Source organism: Protopterus annectens, chromosome 1.part2, assembly GCF_019279795.1.
Source record: "Protopterus annectens isolate FY-2018-M chromosome 1.part2, PAN1.0, whole genome shotgun sequence".
Classification (NCBI taxonomy): Eukaryota; Metazoa; Chordata; order Ceratodontiformes; family Protopteridae; genus Protopterus; species Protopterus annectens.
In genome coordinates, this window is record NC_056727.1 from 165,965,568 (window position 1) to 165,992,286 (window position 26,719).

General features: G+C 44.9%; 1 protein-coding gene across 1 annotated transcript in view; it reads left to right on the forward strand.

The window, feature by feature from the left end:
• Positions 1-26,719, forward strand: part of PPP2R5A (protein phosphatase 2 regulatory subunit B'alpha) — a gene marked incomplete in the record, with an annotated part of 2,279,188 nt that overhangs the window by 1,390,323 nt on the left and 862,146 nt on the right. The window contains 1 exon segment of the mRNA XM_044055395.1: positions 6,323-6,376. Within this exon segment, the coding sequence (XP_043911330.1) occupies positions 6,323-6,376 (54 nt within the window).

Consider the following 26,719-nt stretch of genomic DNA (forward strand, 5'->3'; position numbering starts at 1 on the left):
TATATATTTTTGTGTGAACTAGTTAGGTAGATTGTCACCTTTAAAAATTGTTAATAAGGGCCTTAGGCCATTTTTTTTGTCTTAACAACTTTCAGTATTTTTTTAAAGAAAGTTAACCTTTTTCCTTTTTATTTCAATTTATATATACATATATGTCAGTGTGCTGTGGTGTGTTTGTTATACATTTATATATATTTACATACTTATAGACTGGTTTGATAGTTGTAAAAAATTTTTCTTTTCTATATAGTGCTGTCTTTTATTAAAATGTCAGAAAAGACTAAGAGTGGTTTCAAGAGGTGTCAGTGAGGACAGAAGATGTCCATTACTGACAACCATTCTTCCTGCGTCTACTGTCTTGGCCCTCTCCACTTGCAGGAAGACTGTTCCATCTGTCATTCCTTTAGTGGAAGGGTCATGCTGGAAAGACGCAGGAAGTTAGTGGACAGAGGTCTAATCAAAACCTGAATTTCAAGAAGCCCTGGACAAGGCTGAACAGGTTTCAAAGTCTTCGAAGGGATCGAAGTCTTCAAGAGTGTCGGAGCCCAAGTCATCGGCTCCGAGCACTTCTTTTCAAATCCGGACACCGGCTCCTATGACTTCGGGGCCGAGTGTAGAGACCTTATCTCTGCACGAGGCTCAGGTCTTGGAGCCGGTAACAGAGGTACCACCATCTACTATCCTTCGCTCAGTGACTGCTTCGATTCCTTCGACCCGTTCTTCGAGGCCCATTTCCGACTCCGATGTGGACAGAGTGGTACAGAAGCTTATGGAGAACTCGGCTTTCTGAAAATTACTCGAAGTTTCGTCCCAGTTGGTTTTGAAACTCGAAGCCATTCCAACTCCCTCGACACTTCCTCCTCCGAGACCCGTCGAGTCATCGGTGTTAGGAGTCAAAGAACCGATGATTGTAGAGCCCTCGGTGCCAAAGCCTCCAGTAGTGCTGTCGGCTCCGTTGACCTCGACTCCTTCGGAACCAGCTGGAGAGTCTAGGAGCCGAACATCTTTCCTGGGTTCCGGGGGGATAGTCGAACCGAGATTTCGGTTCAGACTCTTCCTCTCGGTGCCTCGGCTCAGATCAGTTCGGATCCGTCCTCGGTGTTGGAGCTCGTGGTTCAGATTCCGGAGAAACGACCTCCTTCTTCGGATCGGGTCGGGTCTTCGGGTCGGGGCACCGGTGCCTTTGACATCATGAGGAAGGTCTTGTCGGATCAGACACTGACTTCATCGGCTTCTTTATCTCCTTCCCCAAAAGGTCCACGTTCTGCTTCTGTACCTTCAGTACCTACTAAGCGTCCAGACCCAATGCCTCAGAAATCCCCACAGGGAGACTCTGGTTCCTCAGATGCATCCCCAGAAGCTCCCACTGAGGATGTTCTGAGGAAACGACTGTGCAAGAGGAGGCACATAGATTCCCCTCAGGAATCTCTTACATCTGACACTGATTTAGATGAAACAGAAGGGTCCCCAAGGTCCACCTCTGAGGGTGTCTCCTTCGCAGACATTTTGGAAATCCTGAAGCAATGAGGGGACTGGCAAACCCTTACCCCTTCTGCGGATGAATCGGTTTTACTGAAGGCATTTGGGACTCAACATTCTACCTCCTGGGTAACTCCTCCCTTTGACGATCTTATGGACCTAGTAGCTCGGAGGGCTTGGGAAACACCTGATACAGTGGAACCAGTCCCGCGTAAACCCAACAAATACATGACAGCCCCCCAAGATAAAGCCTACCTTACTAAAGGAGTTCCCATAGACACTATGGTGGTGGCGGTGGCCACTAAGAAAGAGATGTCTGAATCATCTTCCTCTGTCCATCCTCCTAATAAGGATTCTAGGACAATGGACAGATATGGGAAGCATATTTAGTTCGCGACTTTTTCCATCCGACCGGCTCAACTACCTTACGCATTTCGCGTTTACAAAGAGATCTCATTAAGGAATTAGGAGATACTCTTCAGGGACACACAGATGCTGCTGTCGCCGAGAAAGTGATGGCGCAACTTAACACCCTAAATTCCATAGTCAACTCGTCCATGAGGCTGATTTCATACGCAGCCGAAGGATCGAGTAGAGCGGCAACTTCAGCGATTGCACTGAGAAGACAATCCTGGTTGCGCTTATGCTCCTTTGCGGAAACCTTTAAGTCTTCTTTTGCCAATGCCCCCTTTGATGGTGCCTCCCTGTTTGGGTCCAAAGTAAAGGAGACTCTCACAAGGTGTGAACAAGAAGGGAAGACCCTGTCTGCCGTAGGGGTCCGTTTTCCGTCCATCTAGACCCTACCCTAAAGGGCAACGAGGAGGAAAGATGTGGTTCCGAAAGACTCAGGGATCTTTTCAACACACCCAAAGTGACGCCCCCTCCAGAGGCAGAGGAGGGGGAAGAAATGGAAGACGCCACCCAGCCGGCAGATGGGGTCCGCAAAATCAGGGTGACAGAGAGACGTTTTCTGGAAAACCCTTCCAGCACTCCTGAGTGCAGGCCCGACTGTCCTGCTCTGGAGGCAGTCGGGGGTCGCTTGGCTTTATACCCAGAGGCCTGGCTAAATCTTACATCAGATTACTGGGTAAAAAGCATAGTTACCAGAGGCTACAACATCCCCTTCATAACAATACCACCAAACTCCAAAAAACTCCCAGATGTTCCACCCAGTCTGCGAGATCAAGCAACCATAGAAATAAAAAGGCTGCTTGAAAACAGAGTCATCCAACCAGTCCCAGCGGACCAAATAGCATCCGGAACTTACTCAAGGTTCTTTTTAGTTCCAAAGAAAACAGGGGACTGGAGGCCAATTCTAGACCTCATACCTTTGTAAAAAAGGAAAAGTTCCGGATGGTCACGCTTCAGTCAATTCTCCCTTTTCTGCAAAAGGGCGACTGGATGTGCTCTATAGATCTCAAAGACGCATACTACCATATCAAAATGGCCAGGGCGTCCAGAGATCATTTGCGCCCGCTGGGAGCCAGTCATTTCAGTTTCGCTCTGCCCTTTGGTCTCACCTCAGCCCCCAGGGTGTTCACCAAATGCATGGCAGTAGTAGCGTCTCACTTGAGACGAAAGGGATTCCGGGTGTTTCCTTATCTAGACGACTGGCTCCTTTCCGCCACCACCAAGTGTCGTCTGCTACAAGCCAGGGACTACGCCATCAATCTTTGCTCTTCACTAGGCATAACGGTGAATTTTGGGACGGCCCTTCACTCTACCCCATGCCAGCCAAACCTTAACAACAGACGCATCAGGTTATGCCTGGGGGGCCCATATGGCAGGAAGATGCATTTAGGGCATATGGGCACCAAATCAAATGCATCTACATAACAGAAAGAGATACTAGCTATTCAAAATGCCCCAACAACCTTCAAGGACTTGCTTCATCCAGAACAACTGCTGATAAAGACGGACACCACCACAGTCATGTGGTATATAAACAAGCAAGGGGGCACACACCCATACCCCCTTTGCAGATTAGCCACGGCACTGTGGGACACAGCTTTGACCTACCAAATAAATCTTCAAGCTCAATTCCTGCCAAGAAAACAGAACACTCTGGCAGACGATTTAAGCAGAAATCTTATGGATTCTCACGAATGGAAACTAAATCCACAAGTATTCAGCATGATAACAGAGAAATGGGGGAGCCTAGACATAGATTTATTTGCCTCTCCTCAAAATTATCAATTGAAAAGATTCTGCACAAGGAATTATCACAGACAGGCATGGAAAGTGGACGCCCTATCCTTCAGTTGGAAAAAACTGTCAGTTTACTCCTTTCCTCCTCTGCCTCTTCTACACAAGGTCCTCCTAAAAGTCAGACGAGAAGCCAAAGATGATATTAATTGCCCCGGACTGGCCCCGCCAATACTGGTACCCAGTCCTAAGGAATTTGTCTCGATACCCAGCATGGACCTTGCCTCAAAGGCCATAACTACTGTCCCAGCAAAACAATCAGATCCTGCACAGTCAACTACAGACTCTGAACCTGGCAACATGGCTAATCATGTAATCATACGAACGACACCTCTCAGTAAAGCTGTGATGGATGTCATTTTGGAAGCCAGAAGGCCTAGTACTAGAAACTCTTATGCTGACAAATGGAAGAGATTTTGTGCTTGGAATCAAGCACAAGGAGCTGATACAGCAGAGCCACATATTCCTCAGATATTACAATACTTAACTGAGATGCTTGACAAAGGCCTATCTTTCTCATCAATCAAAATCCATGCCTGTGCTATTTTGGCTCATTACAATATAGAGCCATCAATCTTTTCTCATCCTTTTCTAACGCGGTATCTTAGAGGAGCCAAAAACCTAAGGCCTCCTAGAAGATCACTATTACCTGCATGGGACCTCAATTATGTGTTGGAAAAGCTCACCCTGCCTCCATTTGACCCAGCTGCTTCCGCTGATCTAAAGTTCTTATCATGGACAACAGCTCTGCTGCTAGCAATTACTTCTGCAAGAAGAGTTTCAGAGCTACAGGCCCTCATGACTGTAGAACCTTTTATCATATTTTACCCAGACAGGGTGTCTCTGAGGACAAATCCTATTTTTATGCCAAAGGTGGTTTCCAGTGTGGCCCTTAACCAAACAATTCATCTGCCAACTTTCTATCCAAATCCGCAGAACAAGGGGGAGAGAATTCTGCATTCCTTGGGCGTAGACAGACCGCTAAGATTCTACTTGAGCAGGACTAAAGCTCTAAGAAAAACTGAACAATTACTAGTGTCATATGCTGCAGGATCAGAAGGAAAGGCTATTTCAAAGCAGACAATTTCAAAGTGGATAAGCCACTGCATCCATTTCTGCTACTTAAAGCATGGTAAACCTGTGCCCAAGGGCATTAGGTCTCATTCCACCAGAGCTGCAGCTACTTCAGCAGCCTTTCTCAGAGGAGTACCAACCAAAGACATTCTAGAGGCTGCTACTTGGAGTTCTGTTCACACCCTTACAAAGCATTACCATTTGCCTCTTTACTCTAAGTCCAGGGCAGGCTTTGCCACTGCAGTGCTGCAGGGCCTTATAGCCGCACCTAATGCTGTTTAGCTCCAGCCCCCCAACCATAGCTTTGGGATTCTACCTAAATGTAATGACTGCAACAGTGAAACACGAAGAACATAGTACAGTTGTGTACACTTACCATAAATGTAGATGTTAGAGTGTATTCACTGTTGCAGTCCAGGTTACCCTCCCGCCATCCCCCGTGTCATTCTGAAATTTATCTTTCCTTCTCTATCTTCTACAATCTATGTGGTGTATTTGCTTGTAGATGAAGGTAAGGTTTATATTGATGCATGCACATTTATATATATAAATATATATATATATATATATATATATATATATATATATTGGCTACCTTTTTGGGGGCACCTGAGATCGGGGGCAAGAAAAACTAAAGAAAATGGCGTCTGCTGCATGTTTTATACCCCTGACGACCTGACGTCGTGGAAGAGAAGACAGCAACCAACGCAGGACCCAAGACTTTGGAATTCAGGCCGACTGAGGGCAACCTGCCAGCAGATGACCCAAATATAATGACTGCAACAGTGAATTCACTCGAACATCTACATTTATGGTAAGTGTACACAACTGTACTTTGCCAGTGTGCCTTGGTAGAGGATTTGTGTTTTGGACACACTGGATTGCCAGGCTCTTACATTATGAAGGGAAAGCCAGTAGTGACAGTTTACTACCCTCCAGCCCTTTAATAAGGCATTTCCCTTACAGATTCCATGTCTGAGGGTGGTGTTAAGTTCTCAGAATAATACATTGTGACCACATTACGTGTTTGAGGCTGTGTGGTCACCTTTTAGAATGTTTATGAAGTTCAACATTACAGTAGAAGAAACACTAGCAGTGGCAGCACTGAAGTTGGACTGTGAATATTTACAGGGACTGAGAATTTGTGTTAGGCAACAACACATTTACAAAACTAAGGATGTTATTGGAAGGGCAATGCTCATTATCTTGAATATCTTGTAATAGGAACATGAATTTAAACATATTGTTGGCTAACTTACCAGGTATATGTGTGCGCCTGAAGATGCTAACAGAAAACTGTGCATACTGTTGTACAAAAATTATACTGTAGGATACTTTTTTGGAGTTTGCTAACCCTTCATTTTAAGGTGTTTCCCAGAAAGTAGCTTGAAGATGTTTGCAGAAAAAAGCTATGCAGTAATACAGTATCTTATTTGGAGAAGTGAACTCTGCTATAGTGCTTTTCTGCTTTTCACATACATATCCATACCTTTGTTTTTTTTCCATTTTCTGTCTAATGCTGCTGTCTTCACAACATGTTAACCGTGAATTTTCTTTCTTTCAGCTAGCCTATTGTGTGGTACAGTTCCTGGAAAAAGACTCAGCTCTCTCAGAAATAGTAAGTATTTTTCTGTCCATGCATCCCTATCTGTTTAGCTGTTATCCTGTTTGCTTCTTTATTTGCTATCTGAGAAAAAGACTGGTCTACAGCTCCCTCAGTTGTAAGAGCGAGGAGTGTCTTCATAGAGCACACAACAAACTAAAATTTTGTTAAGCATTTTTCATCTTAAAACCTATGCCAGACTTCATCAGATAAAACCTGGCCCACAAAAATGCAGAAGTTTTTATACAAAAGTCATAACCCACCTCATAATGACAAAATCTTAAAGGCATACAAAACAATGACTAAACCATGTCAAAAGTATATTTAAATATTAACTTAAAAAAAAAAACTTTAAAAATAATTATGTTTTAACACAATAAAAGTCGCTTAGTTAAAAATTAAAAATAGAATTAAATTTGAAATGCTTTCATTTTGAAAAAACAAGTCTTCTTTTTCTTCTTTCGGCTTTTCCCGGTTAGGGGTCGCCACAGTGGATCACCTGTCCGCTCTTGATTGGCACAGTGGAATTTTATGGTGTCGAGTTGCCAGCCCAGCGCCCACCCTTCCACAGGAGGCACACACATGCACACACTCACACCTAGGGCCAATTTAGAGTGTCCAGTCCACCTACAGCATGTCTTTGGGATGTGGGAGGAAACCCACGCGACCACAGGGAGGACATGCAGACTCTGCACAGAAGGCACCCCAGCCGAGGATTGAACTGGAGAACCTTCTGACTACATAGAATAACAAGTTGTAACAGTTCTTGGCCAAATAACATGATCACCGAGCCTTCAGGTTGAATCTCTTCACCTCCATAAGCAACACATTTCGCACTACTAGCCACACTGAGTTGGCTCATTTGTTCTCACTCTAGCAAATGTGCCTGCTGATATAACATTACATTTTAAACCAGTGTGTACTTTAAGCGGAGTGTACAGAACACTTTGCATTTTGTTAATAAATTTGCTGCATCAACTCTTTCACCAATTAGTGATACATTATCCACATAGAAAGCTGACTGCTGCATCTCTGCTTGATCAACCTGCATTCCTTGTGTGACCTTGTTTTACCACTGCACGAGGTTTACCTAATTTGCAAACATTTTGGAAATTGTTCCATTTTTTTACACTTGTGACATTGCTGACCAAATGCTAAGCATTTTTCTCTTTTAGACTCATAATTTGCACCACAATTGCGACAGTTAACAATAAAGCTGGACTTGGGTTTTGCTAATTGATGCTTGTACTGTACTGAGCATGTACCTTTAACTGAATAGGTCTTAGAACTTGCTGGAAAACTACATGGTTTCTTTAATGAGCCAGCAGGGTTTGTGGCTGCCATGTGCTTAGTAGGCCTATTTCTGTTTGCCACGTGTTGCAAGCTGTCTACATTTGCTCTGGAGTGTGCTGAAACCATGCCCTGGTCACTTGCCAGCATACTTGTGTGTTTTTCTGTCACTTCATGGATTTGGCAAATCTCTATAGCTTTACTCAACATTTAATCACTATCATGCAAGAAGATCTTTCGCACAGCAGCACTGTTAATACCACACGAGCCTGTCCTTTATTGACTCATCTTTTAAGTCACCAAACCGATATGTTTTAGCCTTGTTTCTCAGATCAGTTATGTAAGCTGTAAAAGTTTACCCTGGTTTCTGATCTCTCATGTAAAACAAATGCCTCTCTAATGTAATATTTGTCTGGGGGTTACACATTTCTCTGAACTTGCTCTTCAAACACTCGGGGTGTTCCCTTGATTCAGCATTTACAACAATATGACAATTCTCACCTTCTCCCTCCTATACTGCTGGCGCATACACAAATGAATGTTCTCTTTTTAGGGTTCCTATTAAATGTTCGAAGACGCATTCTTTCGAATGCGTCTTGATTGAACTTGAAATCACGAAAAGGCAAAATAGCGAAACGGTATATAAGCGAATTCTTTCCCTGGGAAAGAAATTGCTTGGCCGCTTCCATTACTTTTCCGATGTTCATCGTGCATACAGCTGCAGTCATAACAGATGGGTTCTCCTGCCGTCAGGTGGGTCCTCGGTCGGCCGAATTCCAAAGTCTAGGTCCGGCGTCGGTTGTCGTCGCTTCTTCCCTGACGTCAGTGCGACAGGGGTATAAAAGAACCAGCCGACGCCATTTTCTCCAGTCTTTTTTGCCGCACGGTGCCCGAAGCAGAAGCAGTTCGCAAGTGCCGGTCGGCCAGCTCCTGAGATTACAAAAAATTTGGAACCGAAGTCTTCTTAAAAGCTAAGTACCCCGTTGGGGAAACTTTTTCTTGCCTCAGATCGATGTCAGACAAAGTAAATAATTGTATTTCTTGTGGGAAGCAAATACCGCATAAGGATTTCCATTCCCTCTGTTTACCTTGTTTAGGCCCAGACCACGACGTCTCGATCTGTCGCTTTTGTGCTACATTCAACAAACGCACTATTAAACATCGGGCGGAGTTCGTCCAGCATTATTTTGGGAAAGCATTTAACTATACTATGTCATCGGATACTCCGACTCCGGTTTTGTCTAAAAAACGCAAAGACAAGGACCGACACTCGAGGTCCGCGGCCTCTACCGAAACCACGCCAAAGCAGACTACACGTGGTCCGGTTCTCAGCGAGGCGCCTACGCAGCCCCTGATTACCGACGACACATCTTTGGCGGTGTCTCCTGTACCCGAGGTCGCAGGCTCCTCGGCCCACACCCTGACTACAGATACCGAAGCCATGCTTGGCATTGAAACACAGAATGTGGACAGGTCCACCTCCACTCAAGCTGTCTTCAGACCTTCCTCTTCTTTCTCCATCAAGGCTTTCACCAAGTCTAAAGCTGCCATGCACCCTAAGAGACCAGCTACACAGGGCCCATCTCCAGGCTCCATGCCTAAGAAACAGATGCTTAAAATGGCTGAGGATTTAATTACTCTAATCAGAGGTTCTCAGCCACCTCCGGACAAAAGGCCCAGAGTGGAGGAAGATTCCCCCTCCTCTGATCAGGGCTCCATTATTTCAGAGCACTCTGATTACCAGGAACAGTCTTACTCTCCTTTTGAAGACTCTGATGCAGAGGAATCTATTCCTTCTGTATCCCCCCCTGAGGATTACTCATTTGGTGAAACTCTGCATACCTTAAGGGAACACTTCCACTGGGAAGGCCAGGATTATTCAGATTCCAAGAAAAGGCTCAGGGAATTTCTTTTGTTACCCCAACACAGGCCTCTGGCTATACCTCCTGTCCTGGACATCCTAGATGATGTTTACTCGGAGACCTGCCTTAACCCGGACTCTCTACCTCCAGTTCCAGTTAAGCCTGACAGGTACTACAGGGTTCCTGACTCACACCAATTTCTATACAAAAGCCATGCTGCTGACCTAGAAACCATCTCACAGGGGCCCAAGGGAGTTACGGCCTCCATTGCCAAAAACCCATTGCCTTCCGAGAGAGATTCCAGATCCTTAGAAAGGTGGGGAAAAAAGGTATATACCTCGGCTACCTTATCCATGAGGGCCTTAAACTGTCATTTTCATATGCTAAAATACCAACAGTTTCTGTTATCTCAATTGAAAAGTAAAATGTCACAACCTGAACAACCAGACATGAAGGAGTTGCAGGATTTGATGCATAGTGCAGAACAAATGGGTAAACATAACTTACAATGTGGTTTTGATGCTCTAGAGGCCTCATGTAGAGCTGATGTTACAGGCTCAGTCATACGTAGGCATGCTTGGCTCAAGGAACAAGCCTTGCCTGATCATGTCAAAGCTAAATTACTAGACGCCCCTCTTCAAAAGGATGTACTATTTGGGGTAAATGCTGAGGAAGTATTACGGAAATTGGAGGACAATGCTAAATCAATGCAAACTGTGAAAGAATTTATGCAGGTTCAACCCCCATGTTTTAGTAGAAATTGGCCTTCCAAAAACTGGTCCTTTCCTGCCACAGACAGACCCCAAAGAGGCAGATACAGGCGCCCGAGGGGCAGAGGACAAACACAAAGCTCATACAGAGGCAGACAATGGCAAGCTCCTACACAAAGAGGTGGCGAGGACAACTCACAATCTTTCAGAAAGCAAAACCAATGACTTTCCCCTTTGCATGCCAACCAGGTCTCAAATGGCAGCACCCTTAGGAAGAAAGCTGGCACTATTCTCAAAAAATTGGCATATTCTCACAAAGGACAAATGGATCCTGAACATTATAAACAGAGGCTACAAATTCCATTTTCATACCCTTCCAAAAATGAAAGGCATGCCAAACCTGCCACACAATCAAAGGGCAGAGGCACAAAAGCAAATTTCAGATCTTATAAACATGAAAGCTATTCAAGAGGTACCTACACACGAACAAGGTCAAGGTTTTTATTCCAGGCTATTTCTGGTGCCAAGGAAGGGCAAAGATTGGAGACCTATTTTGGTTCTCTCCATCCTAAACACATTCCTGCTCATACCAAAAGTCAAGATGCTCACTGTAAAGCAACTTCTTCCCATGCTGGGCAAGGAGTCTTGGCTGGTAACATTGGACCTCAAGGAGGCATACCTGCATGTCCCAATCAGACAAAATTGCAGAAGATACCTCAGATTTCTTGCAGGTTCAATACATTATCAATTCTCTGCATTGCCCTTTGGTTTATCTACTGCGCCCAGAGTATTCACAAAATGCCTGGCATCAGTAATTGCCTACTGCAGACTTCAAGGGATACAAATATACCCTTATTTGGACGACTGCCTGATCCAAGCGGACAGCAAGCACATTCTTCTGAAACATCTGGCTTATGTAATAATGTTTTTAAACTCTCTAGGATACACAGTCAACAGAGAGAAATCAAGACTAATACCCTCTCGGAAGATAATTTTCCTGGGTGCCAATTTGGACACAAACACTCAGATGGCCTACCTCACGCCAGAGAAGCAGGGGCAACTAATTCAATATTTCAGGACACTGGCAAATTGCACCAGGCTGACTGCAAGGAAAATCCTGCAGGCTCTGGGATTCATGGCATCTTGCATCTTACTAATCCCATGTGCAAAGCTGCATATGAGAAAACTACAATGGTACCTAAAAAACATATGGTCTCAACACAGCCACAGTTTGGAAACGATTATACCACTAATTCCATGTCTGCAAAAGGAATTTCTGTGGTGGGCTCAAGCATGCCAAACAAACACAGGTCTTCCATTCAGCAAGCCTCAAGCAAATCAAGTCATCATAACAGACGCATCGGACTACGCGTGGGGCACATGACAGACCGGTGCATTCAGGGCAAATGGACCCAAAAAGAAAAGCACCTTCACATCAATCAAAAAGAAATGCTAGCAGTGATAAAAGCTATTACAGCCTTCAAGGACCTTCTACAACCAGGTCAGCTATTGATAAGAACAGACAACACCACAGTTAATGTGGTACATAAACAAGCAGGGAGGAACACATTCTTATCCCCTATGCAGACTGGCCATGTCACTTTGGAACATGGCCATGGACTTACAAATGGAGCTACAAGCACAGTACTTGCCAGGCAAGGAAAACACGCTGGCAGACAACCTAAGCAGGAATATGACAGATCCACATGAATGGAAGTTGCATCCAGAAGTTTTTACAGAAATAATCCAAGAATGGGGAAGGCCAGACATAGATCTCTTTGCCTCCCACAAAAATCATCAATTGACAAAATTCTGCTCAAGGATCTTCCATCCAAAGGCCTGGAGAGTGGACGCTCTCTCTTTCAGTTGGACATCAATGACAGTTTATGCCTTCCCACCTCTTCCTCTGCTGCCCAAAGTCCTATTGAAGACCAGAGCAGACAGACCAAAGATGATCCTCGTTGCTCCGGACTGGCCAAGACAACACTGGTACCCACTACTAAGGAGCCTGACGCATTCCCCACCATGGACCCTGCCTCTAATGCCTCTTCTTCTGACTCAGCACAGCTTCAAAACTCTTCACAGTCAGCTGAAGACACTCAATCTAGCTGCATGGAAGATTCCTTAGCATCACAGCAGGCCCTGCTCTCCAAGGGGGTGCAGGATGTCATTTTGGAGGCCAGAAGGCCATCAACTAGAAAAGCTTACTCTGCAAAATGGAAACGTTTTTGTGTTTGGAATGAGAAAAAGGGCCAGTGCCCTGGAAAACTGAATTTACCTCAAATACTACAATATTTGGCCGAACTGCTAAGCAGTGGACTTTCGTTCTCCTCCATCAAAATCCATGCCTCAGCCATTTCTGCAGAATACAACACTGATCCACCTTTATTTTCTCACCCTCTATTAAGACAGTTCCTCAGAGGGGCTAAGAATTTAAGACCTCCAAGAAAACAACCAATACCTGCTTGGGATCTTAATTTCATTCTGGAAAAATTGACTTTGCCCCCTTTTGAACAAGCTGCCTCATCAGATTTACAATATTTGTCCTGGAAAACAGCTTTCCTTCTGGCTATCACTTCAACTCATAGAGTTTCAGAAATACAGGCTCTTATGGCTGTCCAGCCTTTCATCATCTTCCATCAGGACAGAGTTTCATTACGTACCAACCCGTCCTTTATGCCTAAAGTGATATCCAGGGTAGCCTTAAATCAGGCCATACATTTACCTACTTTCTATCCTAATCCTCAAAACAAAGGGGAGAGATTACTGCATTCCTTGGACATCCACAGACAACTGCGTTATTATTTAGACAGAACAAAGCCTTTCAGAAAATCAGAACAGCTTTTTGTGGCCTATGCGGTAGGAGCTCAAGGAAAGTCAATATCCAAACAGACAATCTCAAAATGGATAGCCCACTGCATACATTTTTGCTATTCCTTTCATGGCAAAACTGTACCTACAGGCATTAGAACTCATTCCACTAGGGCCACAGCCACCTCTGCAGCCTTCCTCAGAGGAGTTCCTACCAAGGATATTTTAGAAGCAGCCACTTGGAATTCTGTGCACACCTTCTCTTAAGCACTACAACCTACCATTATACTCCAAGTCTAGAGCAGGCTTTGACACTGCAGTCTTGCAGGGCATTTTGGCTCCTCCTAGCTCCACTTAGTGCCTACCACCTCTTTCTTAGCTTTGGGATTCTACCCATCTATTATGACTGCAGCTGTATGCACGATGAACATAGTACAGTTTTGTACCTACCATAAATGTAGATGTTAGAGTGCTAATACAGCTGCAGTCCAGGTTTCCCTCCCACCTTCCCCTCTAGGGGTATTCTTTTATGGTGTATTTGCTTGCAACTACTGTTTTTTGATTATATTGCATTGCATTATTACATTATTTTATGTATTGCCTTCCTTCTGGAGGCACCTGACATCTGGGGCAAGAAAGACTGAAGAAAATGGCGTCGGCTGGTTCTTTTATACCCCTATTGCACTGACGTCAGGGAAGAAGCGACGACAACCGACGCCGGACCTAGACTTTGGAATTCGGCCTACCGAGGACCCGCCTGACGGCAGGAGAACCCATCTGTTATGACTGCAGCTGTATTAGCACTCGAACATCTACATTTATGGTAGGTACAAAACTGTACTTTTTTGCGACTGTAGTGCAATCTCGGAGTTCGTATATTTAAGTAGGGGGGTATGGGGGGGCAAAGCTCCCCACTTTATGCAATGTTTAAATTTTTTTTTTTTTTTGTGGAACAGCAATTTTTTCCCCTTGGAAAAATTGTTGTTCTAAGCATTCGAGATTGTAAGCTTTCACTTACATGGGTTCGATAAATCATCGTTTGCTTTTTTAAGCATTCAGTGATTTTAACATAGACCTTATTTCTGTGGCCTCTGACCCAGTTAGGATTAACAAAATGAATGCCCTGGTGTGTGGATCTTTATCTGAATAAGCTGTTAGTCTAAAAATATTGTACTCTTGCTCAAATATTCTCCAGTTCTCTACAATATTCTTATCAAATACAAGTGGTAAGGGCTTTTGAAATCTGCCTGCCATATTAACACATACCAGTGACTGGTTTTGCAATAGACATTATTTCATTGAGCCCTGGAAAGGTAACAGCATTAAAATGTACTTGCCAAAACAATTCTTTAATTTCCAGGTGTAATCCAAAAGGACCACCTCCAGTATTAGGAATCAGTTTCACCAGTACTGAAAATTTAAAGTGATGACCAGGAAATGCAGCTACATGCCTAGCTAGGGCATTAGTTACATTTAGCTTAGAAATGGCATAAAGATGTTCTTTTATTCTTTATTTTAACTGGAGTTCTGTTTTCCCTATGTAATATGCAGAACAGCATTCACATAGGGCAGTATAAACTATACCCTTACTATTACAGTTAACTGAGCTGTGGACATTGAAACTTTTCCTGTTGACACTAGTAACATTGTCAGTTTTAACATACTTTTAAACATTGCAGATATTACATTTGGTCAGTCCTTTCACAACATTGGTACACATAGGGTTTTCTTTTGTTTCAAAAACATTAAGAGACTGTGCCCGCCTATATGTGATTATGGGGTATTCACCCAGCTTCTTTATCCATTCAGGACTCTTTCTACATGACCCAGTTCTTTTTCAAAATACCTTCTCTAATTCTGTAATCCATAGAGAAGGTAGAGAAAAAGGAACTTTTGTAATTAAACTGAACTTCAGAAGCGGCTAGAACTAATAAGTTAAGATTGTCTCCTGTGGGGCTATTATTGTTAGTTATGATGCTGCCATTAGTAGGTGTAAACTTATGGTCATATAAAATGGCAATATGCACACTGTTGTTTCTTTTTTACATTACTTCAACAACTAACTTCTGCATAAGCTCTTCATGATAACATCTCCTTATAAACATAGTTGTCCTTCTATTCCAGTTTTGCAGTATTTACTAGTGGGTTTTACCGTTCTTCCGATCAGCTTATCCGGCCAGGTTTCCAAAGCTTTTCCCATCCCTGATGGTGTGTCAGATGTCTGACGTGTTGGCAGGTACATGGGCCATAAAAGTGATGTCTGCGTGCACCAGCCCTATGAACTTTTCAGCCTTGAGCCATACGCCAGTTGATGTCCTTCAAGGATGCATCTGCAGTCCTAACAAATGGGTTGTCCTGTCGTCAGGCAGCCCTTCGGTCGGCCGGATTCCAAAGTCTGGGTCTGGCCTCGGCTGGTGTCGCACTTCACCCGACGTCATAGCTGCAGTTATTCGGGTATAAAGGCATCAGCCGACGCCATTTTCCTCAGTCTTTCTTGCGGGTGCGAAGCAGAAGCTGTTCGCAAGTGCCGGTCGGTCAGATCCAGAGATTACTACTACCGAATACTACCAAGACTTCTAAAAGCTAAGTACCCGTTGGGGACTCTTTCTTGCCTCAGCCGATGTCAGAAAAAGTGAATAACTGTTTAACTTGTGGGAAACAAATACCTCATAAAGATTTCCACTCTTACTGCTTACCTTGCTTAGGCCCAGACCACGGCGTAGTAGCTTGTCTAGCCTGTGCTTCTTTAACCGACGGACGCTTAGGCGTTGGTCGGAGTTCGTGAGCAGTTTTTCGCTCTGATTTTGCGTATATTATGCCGTCGGATCCTCCGACTACACAAACGCCAAAAACGCAGAAAAGGACCGACACTCACGGTCCGCGGTTTCGCTGAAACGCGGTTAAGCAAACCGCGAGTGTCTCTGTTTCGCGAAGCCGAGCAAGCGGTCCTTGCTTCAGCCGAATCCATGCCTTCCACCGAGGCCTCTTCTGGCCTGGTAGAATCGCCTTCAGAAATCCAACCTGCTGTTGTGGTTTCTCAGAAATTATCGGACACTATTCCCTTGGATGTTTCAACTCCTGCACGTGGAGCTGCTAGGCCTCCTGCAGCCATGTCCATTAAGGCTTTGCCAGAGCTAAAGCAGCTAAAGCTATCAAGACTGCAACTGTTAGGGCCCCTACTCCCAAGCCCAGTTCCAGTTCTCAAATGCTCTCTTTGGCAGAGGATCTTATTACTTTAATCCGGGGATCCCAGCCTCATCCAGACAGGGCCTCTCATCCACCTCCACAGAAGAGGCCTAGAGCAGAGCCACCTGAGCCAGTGTCCACTGATGATTCCTCTGATGATTCAGACAATGCAGACCCTCCAGAGGCTTCTTATTCCCCTTACGAAGACTCTGATGCTGAAGAGTCCATTCCTTATGCCTCTCCTCCTGAGGAATTTTCCTTTGGGGAAACCTTGCATGCCATGAGGGAACAATTTCAGTGGCAGGGCCAAGATTTTTCAGACTCCAGAAAAAGGCTTAGAACCTTTTTGCATTTACCTCAACACAGGCCTTTAGCTATACCTCCAGTTCTCTCTGTTGTAGATGATGCATTTAATGATGCTTGCTCTGCTCCTGATTCTTTACCTCCGGCCCCTGCTAAGCCCGACAGGTACTACAGGGTCCCGGACACACATCATCATTTATACAAGGCTCCTTTTGCAGATCCCGAGACTATCTCCCAGGGACCTAAGGCTGTACCTTCTACCTCTGCTAAAAACCCCCTCCCCTCTGAAAGGGAATCCAGGTCCTTAGAGAGATGGGGTAAAAAAGTTTACACTTCAGCTACCTTGTCAGCCAGGGCTTTGAACTGTCAGTTTCACATGATACAATACCAAGAATTCATGCTTGACCAGTTAACTAAAAAACTGTCCTCTGATGAACCTTTTGATAAGAAGTATGTTCAGGAGATGGTACATAACATTCAACAAGTTAGTAACCATTCTTTAAAATGCGGCTATGATGCACTGGAGGCTTCCTTTAGATCAGCCATGACAGGCACAGTTATCAGAAGGCATGCCTGGTTGAAAGAGCAGGCCTTTCCTGACCACGTCAAATCAAAGTTATTAGATGCGCCCATGGACAAGGCCAACTTATTTGGTTCTCCTGCACAACAGGTACTGAAGAAGATGGAGGAGAAGGCAAAATGTGTTCAAACAGTGAAAGATTTCCTACAGGTCCAACCTCCAAGGTTTAACCGGAACTGGCCCTCCAAGAATTGGTCCTTTCCAGACTCCTCTAAGGCACAGAGAGGCAGAAATAGGAGATCGAGAGGCAGAAATCAGTCCAGAGGTGCCTACCGGGGCCGCCAGTGGCAGGGTAACAACCAACGAGGCACAGACACAGCCACCACCACTGCAACAGGACAATCACAGTGACTTGGCTCTAGCACCGCCTACCAGGGAACAGCTAGAAGCACCCTTAGGCGGGAAGCTAGCTTTATTTTCAAAAAACTGGCATTACATCACAAGGGACAAGTGGATTTTACAAACTATAGACCAAGGTTACAGGTTTCACTTCCATACTCTACCAGCAAAGAGAGGAATGCCAAACCTACCACCAACTCAAAAGGCAGAAGCTCTACAACAAATATCTCAGTTATTAAGGATGAGAGCCATGGAAAAGGTACCATCTATGGAACAAGGAAAGGGATTTTACTCCAGACTCTTCCTGGTACCAAGAAAAGAGAGCAAATGGAGGCCTATTCTCGACCTGTCCGCTTTAAACACATTCCTCATTGTTCCAAAATTCAAAATGCTGACTCTACAGCAGCTTCTTCCCATGCTGGGCAAGGAGTCTTGGCTGGTAACTCTAGATCTCAAGGAGGCATACCTGCACGTCCCCATTCGACCAATTTGCAGAAGATACCTCAGATTTCTTGCAGGATCAGAGCATTATCAATTCTCAGCATTGCCCTTTGGCTTATCTACTGCGCCCAGAGTATTCACGAAATGCCTGGCATCAGTAATTGCTCATTGCAGACTTCAGGGAATACAAATTTACCCATACCTGGACGACTGCCTGATACAAGCGGACAGCACCAGCAAGTTAACAGAAGACTTACAAAGAGTCATTTACCTGCTACAAGCCCTGGGATATACAGTCAACATAAAAAAGTCAAGACTGATACCATCCCAAAGAATAACCTTTTTGGGTGCAGAACTGGACACAACAAAGCAAGTGGCATTCTTAACTGTAGAAAAACAGGAACAACTACCACTCTACTTCTTGGCATTGACAAAGCAGAGTCATCTTACAGCAAGAAAAGTACTACAAGCCCTGGGCTTCATGGCATCCTGTATAATCCTGGTACCTCATGCCAGACTGCACATGAGAAAACTACAGTGGTACCTAAAGAATTTATGGTCTCAACACAAGCACAGCCTAGAAACCAAAATTCCAATAATTCCATGCTTAAAGCGAGAGTTCCTATGGTGGGCTCAGGCCTACCAATCAAACACAGGATTGCCCTTCAAAAGCACTCGACCAAGCCAAACCATCACGACAGACGCCTCAGACCTTGGATGGGGGGCCCACATGCTGGACAAGCGCATACAAGGCTTATGGACTCAAGACCAGTTACACCTGCACATAAATCTAAAGGAAATGCTGGCAGTAAAATTAGCAATCCAGACATTGACCATTCCTCCAAGAAGGCCAGTTGATGATAAGGACAGACAACACCACAGTGATGTGGTACATCAACAAACAGGGAGGCACCCATTCATACCCTCTATGCCGGATGGCACTGGACTTATGGAATGTGGCTCTGAGCTACAACATTCAGTTACAGGCAATTTTTGTACCAGGAAAAGAAAACATTCTAGCAGACATACTAAGCAGGACTACCACGGATGCCCACGAATGGATGCTGCATCCGGACATCTTCAAAACCATTACAAGAAAATGGGGACTCCCAGAAATAGATTTATTTGCATCCCCACACAATCACCAACTAAAGAAATTCTGCACAAGGACGTACCACCCACTTGCTTGGAAAGTGGACTCCCTATCTTTCAGTTGGAGGAACCTGACAGCATATGCATTCCCACCTCTTCCTTTGATGCACAAGGTGCTATTGAAGATCAAAGAGGACCGTCCAAGGATCATTCTGATAGCTCCAGACTGGCCAAGGCAACATTGGTACCCATTACTAAGGAGCATGTCTCGGGAACAAATATGGACACTACCCTTGGTTCCATTACTGTTAACACAGAACAACTACAGCAACCTGCATCCAAACCTGAAAACCCTGCAACTGACTGCCTGGACCATTGCATAAGATCAATTAACCCACAGTTATCACAAAGGGTTAAAGATATTATACGTGAGGCTCGCAGACCCTCAACAAGAAAGAACTGTGCAGCAAAATGGAAACGATATAACATTTGGAGTACTGCAAGGGGAGAAGATGTGTCACTGGTAAACATAGCCAGCATCCTGGAATACTTGGCAGAACTTTTACACTCAGGTCTGTCCTATTCTTCCATAAAAATACATGCATCAGCTATTTCAGCAGAATACAGCTTGGATCCTCCAGTCTTCTCACACCCTCTGCTCAGACAGTTTCTGAGGGGAATCAAAATGTAAAACCTCCTAGGAAACCACCATTGCCAGCTTGGGACTTGAACTTTGTGCTAGAAAAATTGACACTTCCTCCTTTCGAACCAGCAGCAACAGCAGAGATGCAATACTTATCATGGAAAACTGCTTTCCTGCTGGCAATCACTTCAGCAAGAAGGGTTTCTGAACTACAGGCGTTAATGGCAGTACAACCCTTCCTGATCTTCCATCAAGATAGAGTGTCCATGAGAACAAATCCTTCATTTATGCCTAAGGTGGTATCCAGAGTGTCTTTAAACCAGGCTATCCACCTACCTACATTCTTCCCCAACCCACAGAACAGGGGAGAAAGACTGCTACATACCTTGGATGTACACAGACAGTTACGCTACTACCTGGACAGAACCAAGACCAACAGAAAAACTGACCAGCTACTGGTAGCATATGCAACAGGAGGGAAAGGAAAAGCAATTTCAAACAGACAATCTCAAAGTGGATAGGAAATTGCATTAGATTTTGTTACTCTCACCATGGAAAGAAAACTCCAGAAAACATCAGGCCTCACTCTACAAGGGCCACAGCCACTACCACAGCCTTCTTAAGAGGAGTGGCTACCAAGGACATTATAGAGGCTGCTACTTGGACCTCCGTGCATACATTTGTCAAGCATTATAATTTACCTTTATACTCTAGATCCCGAGCAGGTTTTGCCTCTGCTGTTCTGCAAGGGATTCTATCTACACCATAATCTCTCCTGTTACCTCCTCCCCTAGTTTGGCTATGGTATTCTACCCATTTGTTAGGACTGCAGATGCATCCTTGAAGGACGTAGTACAGTTTTGTACCTACCATAAATGTAGATGTCCGATAGGAATGCATCTGCAGTCAGGATTACCCACCCGCCTTCCCCTCTGTGGTACTCCTAGGGTATTTACCCTCCTTATGGCTAGCTGGGGGGGGATCTATTATGGTGTATTTGTTTGTATATATGTACATACATGCTTATTATTTGTGTTTACTCTCTATTATTTGGAATCATTGGCATTTATCCAAATTTAGCCTTCCAAGATTGCACCTGGCATCTGGGGCAAGAAACACTGAGGAAAATGGCGTCGGCTGATGCCTTTATACCCGAATAACTGCAGCTATGACGTCGGGTGAAGTGCGACACCAGCCGAGGCCAGACCCAGACTTTGGAATCCGGCCGACCGAAGGGCTGCCTGACGACAGGACAACCCATTTGTTAGGACTGCAGATGCATTCCTATCGGACATCTACATTTATGGTAGGTACAAAACTGTACTTTCCTGCTACTCGCGGACGTCTGATCAGTTTCACATTAAGATAAGTACCATGTTGGGGGTTTTCTTCAGCTGTCCTTCTTTTCCTATGTTGCAGTATTCTTGCTGTGGGATTTCCTGCCTTCAGGTGACTCGTACGTCAGCTCCTATGCAAAAGCTTCAGCGTGGCTATTGCAGCTGCGTGGGACCATCACACATAGGGCCATAAACCAGGGACCCTATGTGTGACATCTGCATGCACAATCCTCAGAACGTTTCAGCAGCAGATAACTTCGCATTGTACGATCGCTCTCCAGACGTCAGATCGACTATAGATAAGTAACCCGTTGGGTTTATGCATTTCTAATATTTTACAGATCTTTCACATTGCTTAGACTTGGTTGTTGTAGCTTTTAGCTGATGTCAGGGGAAAAAGGGAAAGTGCCAAATTCCCCATAAGAATGCCCATGACAAATGCGTTTTCTGCTTAGGCTGGGAAAACGACCATAACGCCTGCCCTAATTGTAAATCTTTTGTTCCTAAGACCTTACGTAGCCACCTTGCAGCTTTAAATCTTTACTTAGAAAATCAACGCCTCAAACTGTTGGCTCTCAAGATAGATCCTGCTTTGGAGGCCGCCCAAGAACCTCCGCGTAAGAAGGCCAAGAAGCCTAGGCCTTCATCCCCTGCCGCTTCGCACCCGGACACTCCGCCAACTGACTATGTAGGGGTTGAGCGCTCGGCAGATCCATCGACATCCCTCGCGGAGGCCGCTGCACAGCTGATGACCGGCACGTCCATAGAGCTTTCTCAGACACCGACACCTGACTTTGTCAAGGGGGAACCAGATTTGGTGATTCCTTCGACCGGGATCCAGACCTCGGATACAGCCGCTGCCAAACCCGGCACTAGACCAACTCCTAAGGCCACTCCGACCAAAAAGAAGCAGAAAACAAAACACATTACTCCTGCTTCTGAAGCCCCTCCAGACTGGGAGGCCTTTACCTCTTCACTTATGCAGGCTTTTATGGCCTTTAGGCCTTCTGCCTCACCCACAACTACATTACCTCTGCTAAGCCCTAGGCCTCCCTCTGCTGCTCCCCTCCTTGAGGAATTACAACATGAATCTTCCTACTGTTCCTCGGATGAGTCTATCTCTTATGCTTCCCAGATTGCTTCTCCCAAGGAATATTATTCTCCTGATGAGGATTCTGTGGAAGGGGATTCTCCACCTGAAGACATTACATTTGGTGAAACCATCACCAAAATGAAACATTATTTCAAATGGGATACCTCCCAAATGACAGAAACCCAAAAAAAGATGCTTTGAACTGCTGCAAGTGGAGTCCCCCTCCCCTACAGCTGGTACCCCCTGTTCTTCCAGCATACTTGGATGCCTTTACTGTAGCTTCTAGAACACCTGACTCACAGCCTCCTGCACCTAAGCACCCATACCACTTTTACAAGGTGTCAGAGGAACAAAAATTCCTCATAAAGCCACCCTTAGCTGACACAGCAGTGATTGCCACTGCCCCTGATAAACAGTCTAGGTTATCTTCTGCCTCCCTTGCCCAGAGATAAAGATAGCAAATCCATGGATAGGATAGGCAAGAAGGTGTACACTTCCTCCACTTTGGCCTTCAGAGCCATTAACTGTCAAACACACATGACCAAGTATGCCCTGGACTTAGTATCCCAAGCCACCTCTATGCTGGCTTCAGTACCTGAAAGTCCAATTAAGATGGATATATCCTCCAAATTGTCCTTAGCCCTACAAGTGGCTAGACACTCCATAAGATACAGCTACAATGCTGCAGAAGCTTCTGCTCGCTCTGCAGCATCAGCATCTGTCCTTAGGAGATAATGTTCATCGTGTTTCACTGTTGCGGTCATTACAATTGTGTTATCCTGCTGGCAGGCTACCTGCAGTCGGCCTGAGTTCCAAAGTCTAGGTCCTGCGTCTGTTGCTGTCGCCTCCTCCCTGACGTCAGTGCGCCGGTGTATAAAAGATGCAGCCGATGCCATTTTCTTCAGTCTTTCTTGCTGCGTGGTGCCCGAAGAAAAGCAGTTCGCAAGTGCCGGTCGGCCGACTCCTGAGATTTTCAAATTCGAATTTCAGATCCGAAGTCTTCATTAAAGCTAAGTACCCCGTTGGGGAAACTTTTTTCTTGCTCCAGACTGATGACAGAAAAAGTTAATAATTGTATTTCTTGTGGGAAGCAAATACCTCATAAGGATTTTCATTCTTACTGTATTCCTTGCCTAGGCTCTGACCACAACGTTGTTAGTTGTCGGTTTTGTGCTCGATTTAACCAACGCACTATTAAGCGTCGGAACGATTTTGCATTTCATTACTTTGGCGGAAGATTCAATTACATAATGCTGTCGGAACAGCCGACGACCGGAGTTTATAAAAAGCACAAAGAAAAAGGAAAGCATCCGAGGTCCAAAACCGACGATGAGGCTTCTGTTAGGCCTGTTGCCGGTTCTCAGTGAGGTGCTTTTGCAGCCCCTGACGCCTGCTACCTCAGAGCCACAGGCCGCTTCCAACTCCCACGTGGAGCCAACTAGGCCACTGGAAACTCAAGGTATTGGACACTCGGAAACTATTCCCTCAGATGGGTCCGGAGCCGCTGAGCAGGCATCGGCTTCTGATGGTGTTTTCAGGCCTATACAGTTATATGTAAAACCATCTTCAGCTTCAAAGGCAAAGACTAAAGCAGTTCTAAAGACAAAGAAACAAGTACATCATTCTCCTGGACAGGCCTCCATGCCTAAAAAAACAGATGCTTAAAATGGCCGAAGACCTAATTACTTTGATCAGGGGTTCCCATCCCCCTCCTAAGAGGCCTAGGCAAGAGATAGAATATGAATCTTCAGATCAGGTTTCCATTTCCTTTGATTCTTCTTCTGAACAGGAATACTCCCTTCCTCCCTATAAGGATTCTGATGCTGAAGAATCTATCCCTTCATCCTCTCCTCCTGAGGATTATTCTTTTGGGGAGACCCTGCATACTATGAGGGAGCATTTCCACTGGGAGAGCCAAGATTACTCTGAATCCAAGAAAAGGCTCAGAGACTTCCTTTTATTACCTCAGCACAGGCCCCTTGCTATTCCTCCTGTTTTAGACATTGTAGATGATGTATTTTCAGAGTCCAGTCTGTCTCCTGACTCTTTACCACCAGCTCCTGTTAAGCCAGACAGATACTACAGGGTTCCTGATTCACATAAATTTCTTTACAAAAAAAACTGCTGCTGACCCAGAAACTATTTCTCAGGGTCCCAAGGGGGTCAAGGCTTCCACTGCAAAAAAATCCTATCCCCTCTGATAGGGATTCAAGGGCCCTGGACAGATGGAGGAAAAAGATTTATACTTCTGCTACCTTGGCTGTAAGAGCTTTAAATTGTCAGTTTCATATGCTTAAATATCAGCAATATGTAATGTCACTGCTTAAACAGACAATTTTGACAAATTCAGAATGTGCAGAAAACAAAGAAATGCAGGATTTATTGCATGCAGCTGAACAAGTGGGAAAGCATACTTTGCAATGTGGTTTTGATTCTTTAGAGGCCTCCTGCAGGGCCGCAGTTACAGGATGTTCATCGTGTTTCACTGCTGCAGTCATTACACTTGGGTTATCCTGCCGTCAGGCGGGCCCGCAGTCAGCCTGAGTTCCAAAGTCTTGGTCCGGAGTCGGTTGCGGTTGCCTCTTTCCTGATGTCAGTGCGCCAGGGGTATATAAGAACCAGCCAACACCATTTTCTTCAGTCTTTCTTGCCACGCGGTGCCCGAAGCAAAAGCAGTTCGCAAGTGCCAGTCGGCCAACTCCTGAGATTTCAAATTCGATTTCAGAACCGAAGTCTTCTATAAAGCTAAGTACCCCGTTGGGGAAATTTTTTTCTTGCCTCAGACCGATGTCAGAAAAAGTTAATAATTGTATTTCTTGTGGGAAGCAAATATCTCATAAGGATTTTCATTCTTACTGTATTCCATGCCTAGGCCTAGATCATGACATCAATAGTTGTCGGTTTTGTGCTAGATTTAACAAACGCACTATTAAAACTTCAGTTTGATTTTGCTCGCCATTACTTTGGGCGAAGGTTTAATTATACAATGCCGTCGGAACAACCGACGACCGGAATGCATAAAAAGCGCAAAGATAAAGATAAGGAAAGGCATCCGAGGCCCAAAACTGACGACGAAGCCTCTTCTAGGCCAGTCGCCAGTTCACCAGTTTTCAGTGAGGCACTTTCGCAGCCCCTGACACCCGCTACCTCAGAACCACAGGCCACGTCCGACTCCCACGTGTAGGTGCCTAGGCCTCTGGAGCCTCAAGGTGTTGGGCCAACGGAGATTAACCCTTCAGATGGGTCCAAAGCCGCTGAGCAGGCAACGGCTTCTGAGGGTGTTTTCAGGCCTACTCAACTTACATTTATAACTACAGCCAAGACTAAGCCTACACTAAAGACAAAGAAGCAAGTACAGCATTCACCTGGACAGGCCTCCATGCCTAAAAAACAGATGCTCAAGATGGCCGAAGACTTGCTTACTCTGATCAGGGGTTCTCGTTCCCCTCCTGATAAAAGGCCTAGGCAGGATACAGACTATGATTCCTCTGACCAGGTTTCAATATATTCTGATTCCTCTTCAGACCAGGGATATTCTTTACCCCCCTATGAGGATTCTGATGTTGAAGAATCCATTCCTTCAGCCTCTCCTCCTGAGGATTACTCTTTTGGGGAAACTTTACATACCATGAGGGAGCATTTCCATTGGGAGGGTCAGGATTACTTAGAATCCAAGAAAAGGCTCAGAGACTTTCTTTTGCTGCCTCAGCACAGGCCCCTTGCTATTCCGCCAGTGTTGGACATTGTGGATGATGTGTTCTCTGAATCTAGTTTAAACCCTGATTCTTTACCCCCAGCTCCAGTCAAGCCAGACAGTTACTACAGAGTCCCTGACTCTCACAAATTTCTTTATAAAAACCCTGTTGCAGACCCAGAAACAATTTCCCAGGGTCCCAAAGGGGTTAAGGCTTCCATGGCTAAGAATCCAGTTCCCTCGGATTGGGACACTAGAGCATTAGACAGATGGGGAAAGAAAGTTTACACCTCTGCAACTTTAGCAGTGAGAGCTCTGAATTGCCAGTTTCACATGCTTAAGTATCAACAGTACTTACTGTCTCAATTAAAACAGAAAATGAGTATAAATGCAGAACAACCTGACTTTAAGGAAATGCAGGATTTATTGCATGCAGCTGAACAAGTGGGAAAGCATACTTTGCAATGTGGTTTTGATTCATTAGAAGCTTCTTGTAGAGCAGCAGTTACAGGATCTGTGATTCAAAGGCATGCTTGGTTAAAAGAACAAAGTTTACCAGATCATGTTAAGGCAAAATTATTGGATGCTCCTTTGCAGCAAGATAATTTATTTGGTATTAAAGAAAATGGAGGATAAGGCAAAAATCTATGCAAACAGTAAAGGATTTCTTACAGGTACAGCCACCACGATTTAGTAGAAATTGGCCTACTAAGAATTGGTCCTTTCCAGTGTCAGACAGGCAACAAAGAGGCAGATGCAGACGCCCAAGAGGCAGATCTCAGCCACAAGGTTCTTACAGACCACGACAGTGGGGTGCTTCTAATGGTGAGGATAAGTCACAACGTTACAGGAAACAGTCCCAATGACTTCCCCCTTCCAATGCCAAACTCTTACCTTTTGGCAGCTCCTTTAGGGGGGAAACTAGCACTTTTTTCTCAAAACTGGCAAGCAATCACCCAAGACAAATGGGTGCTGAA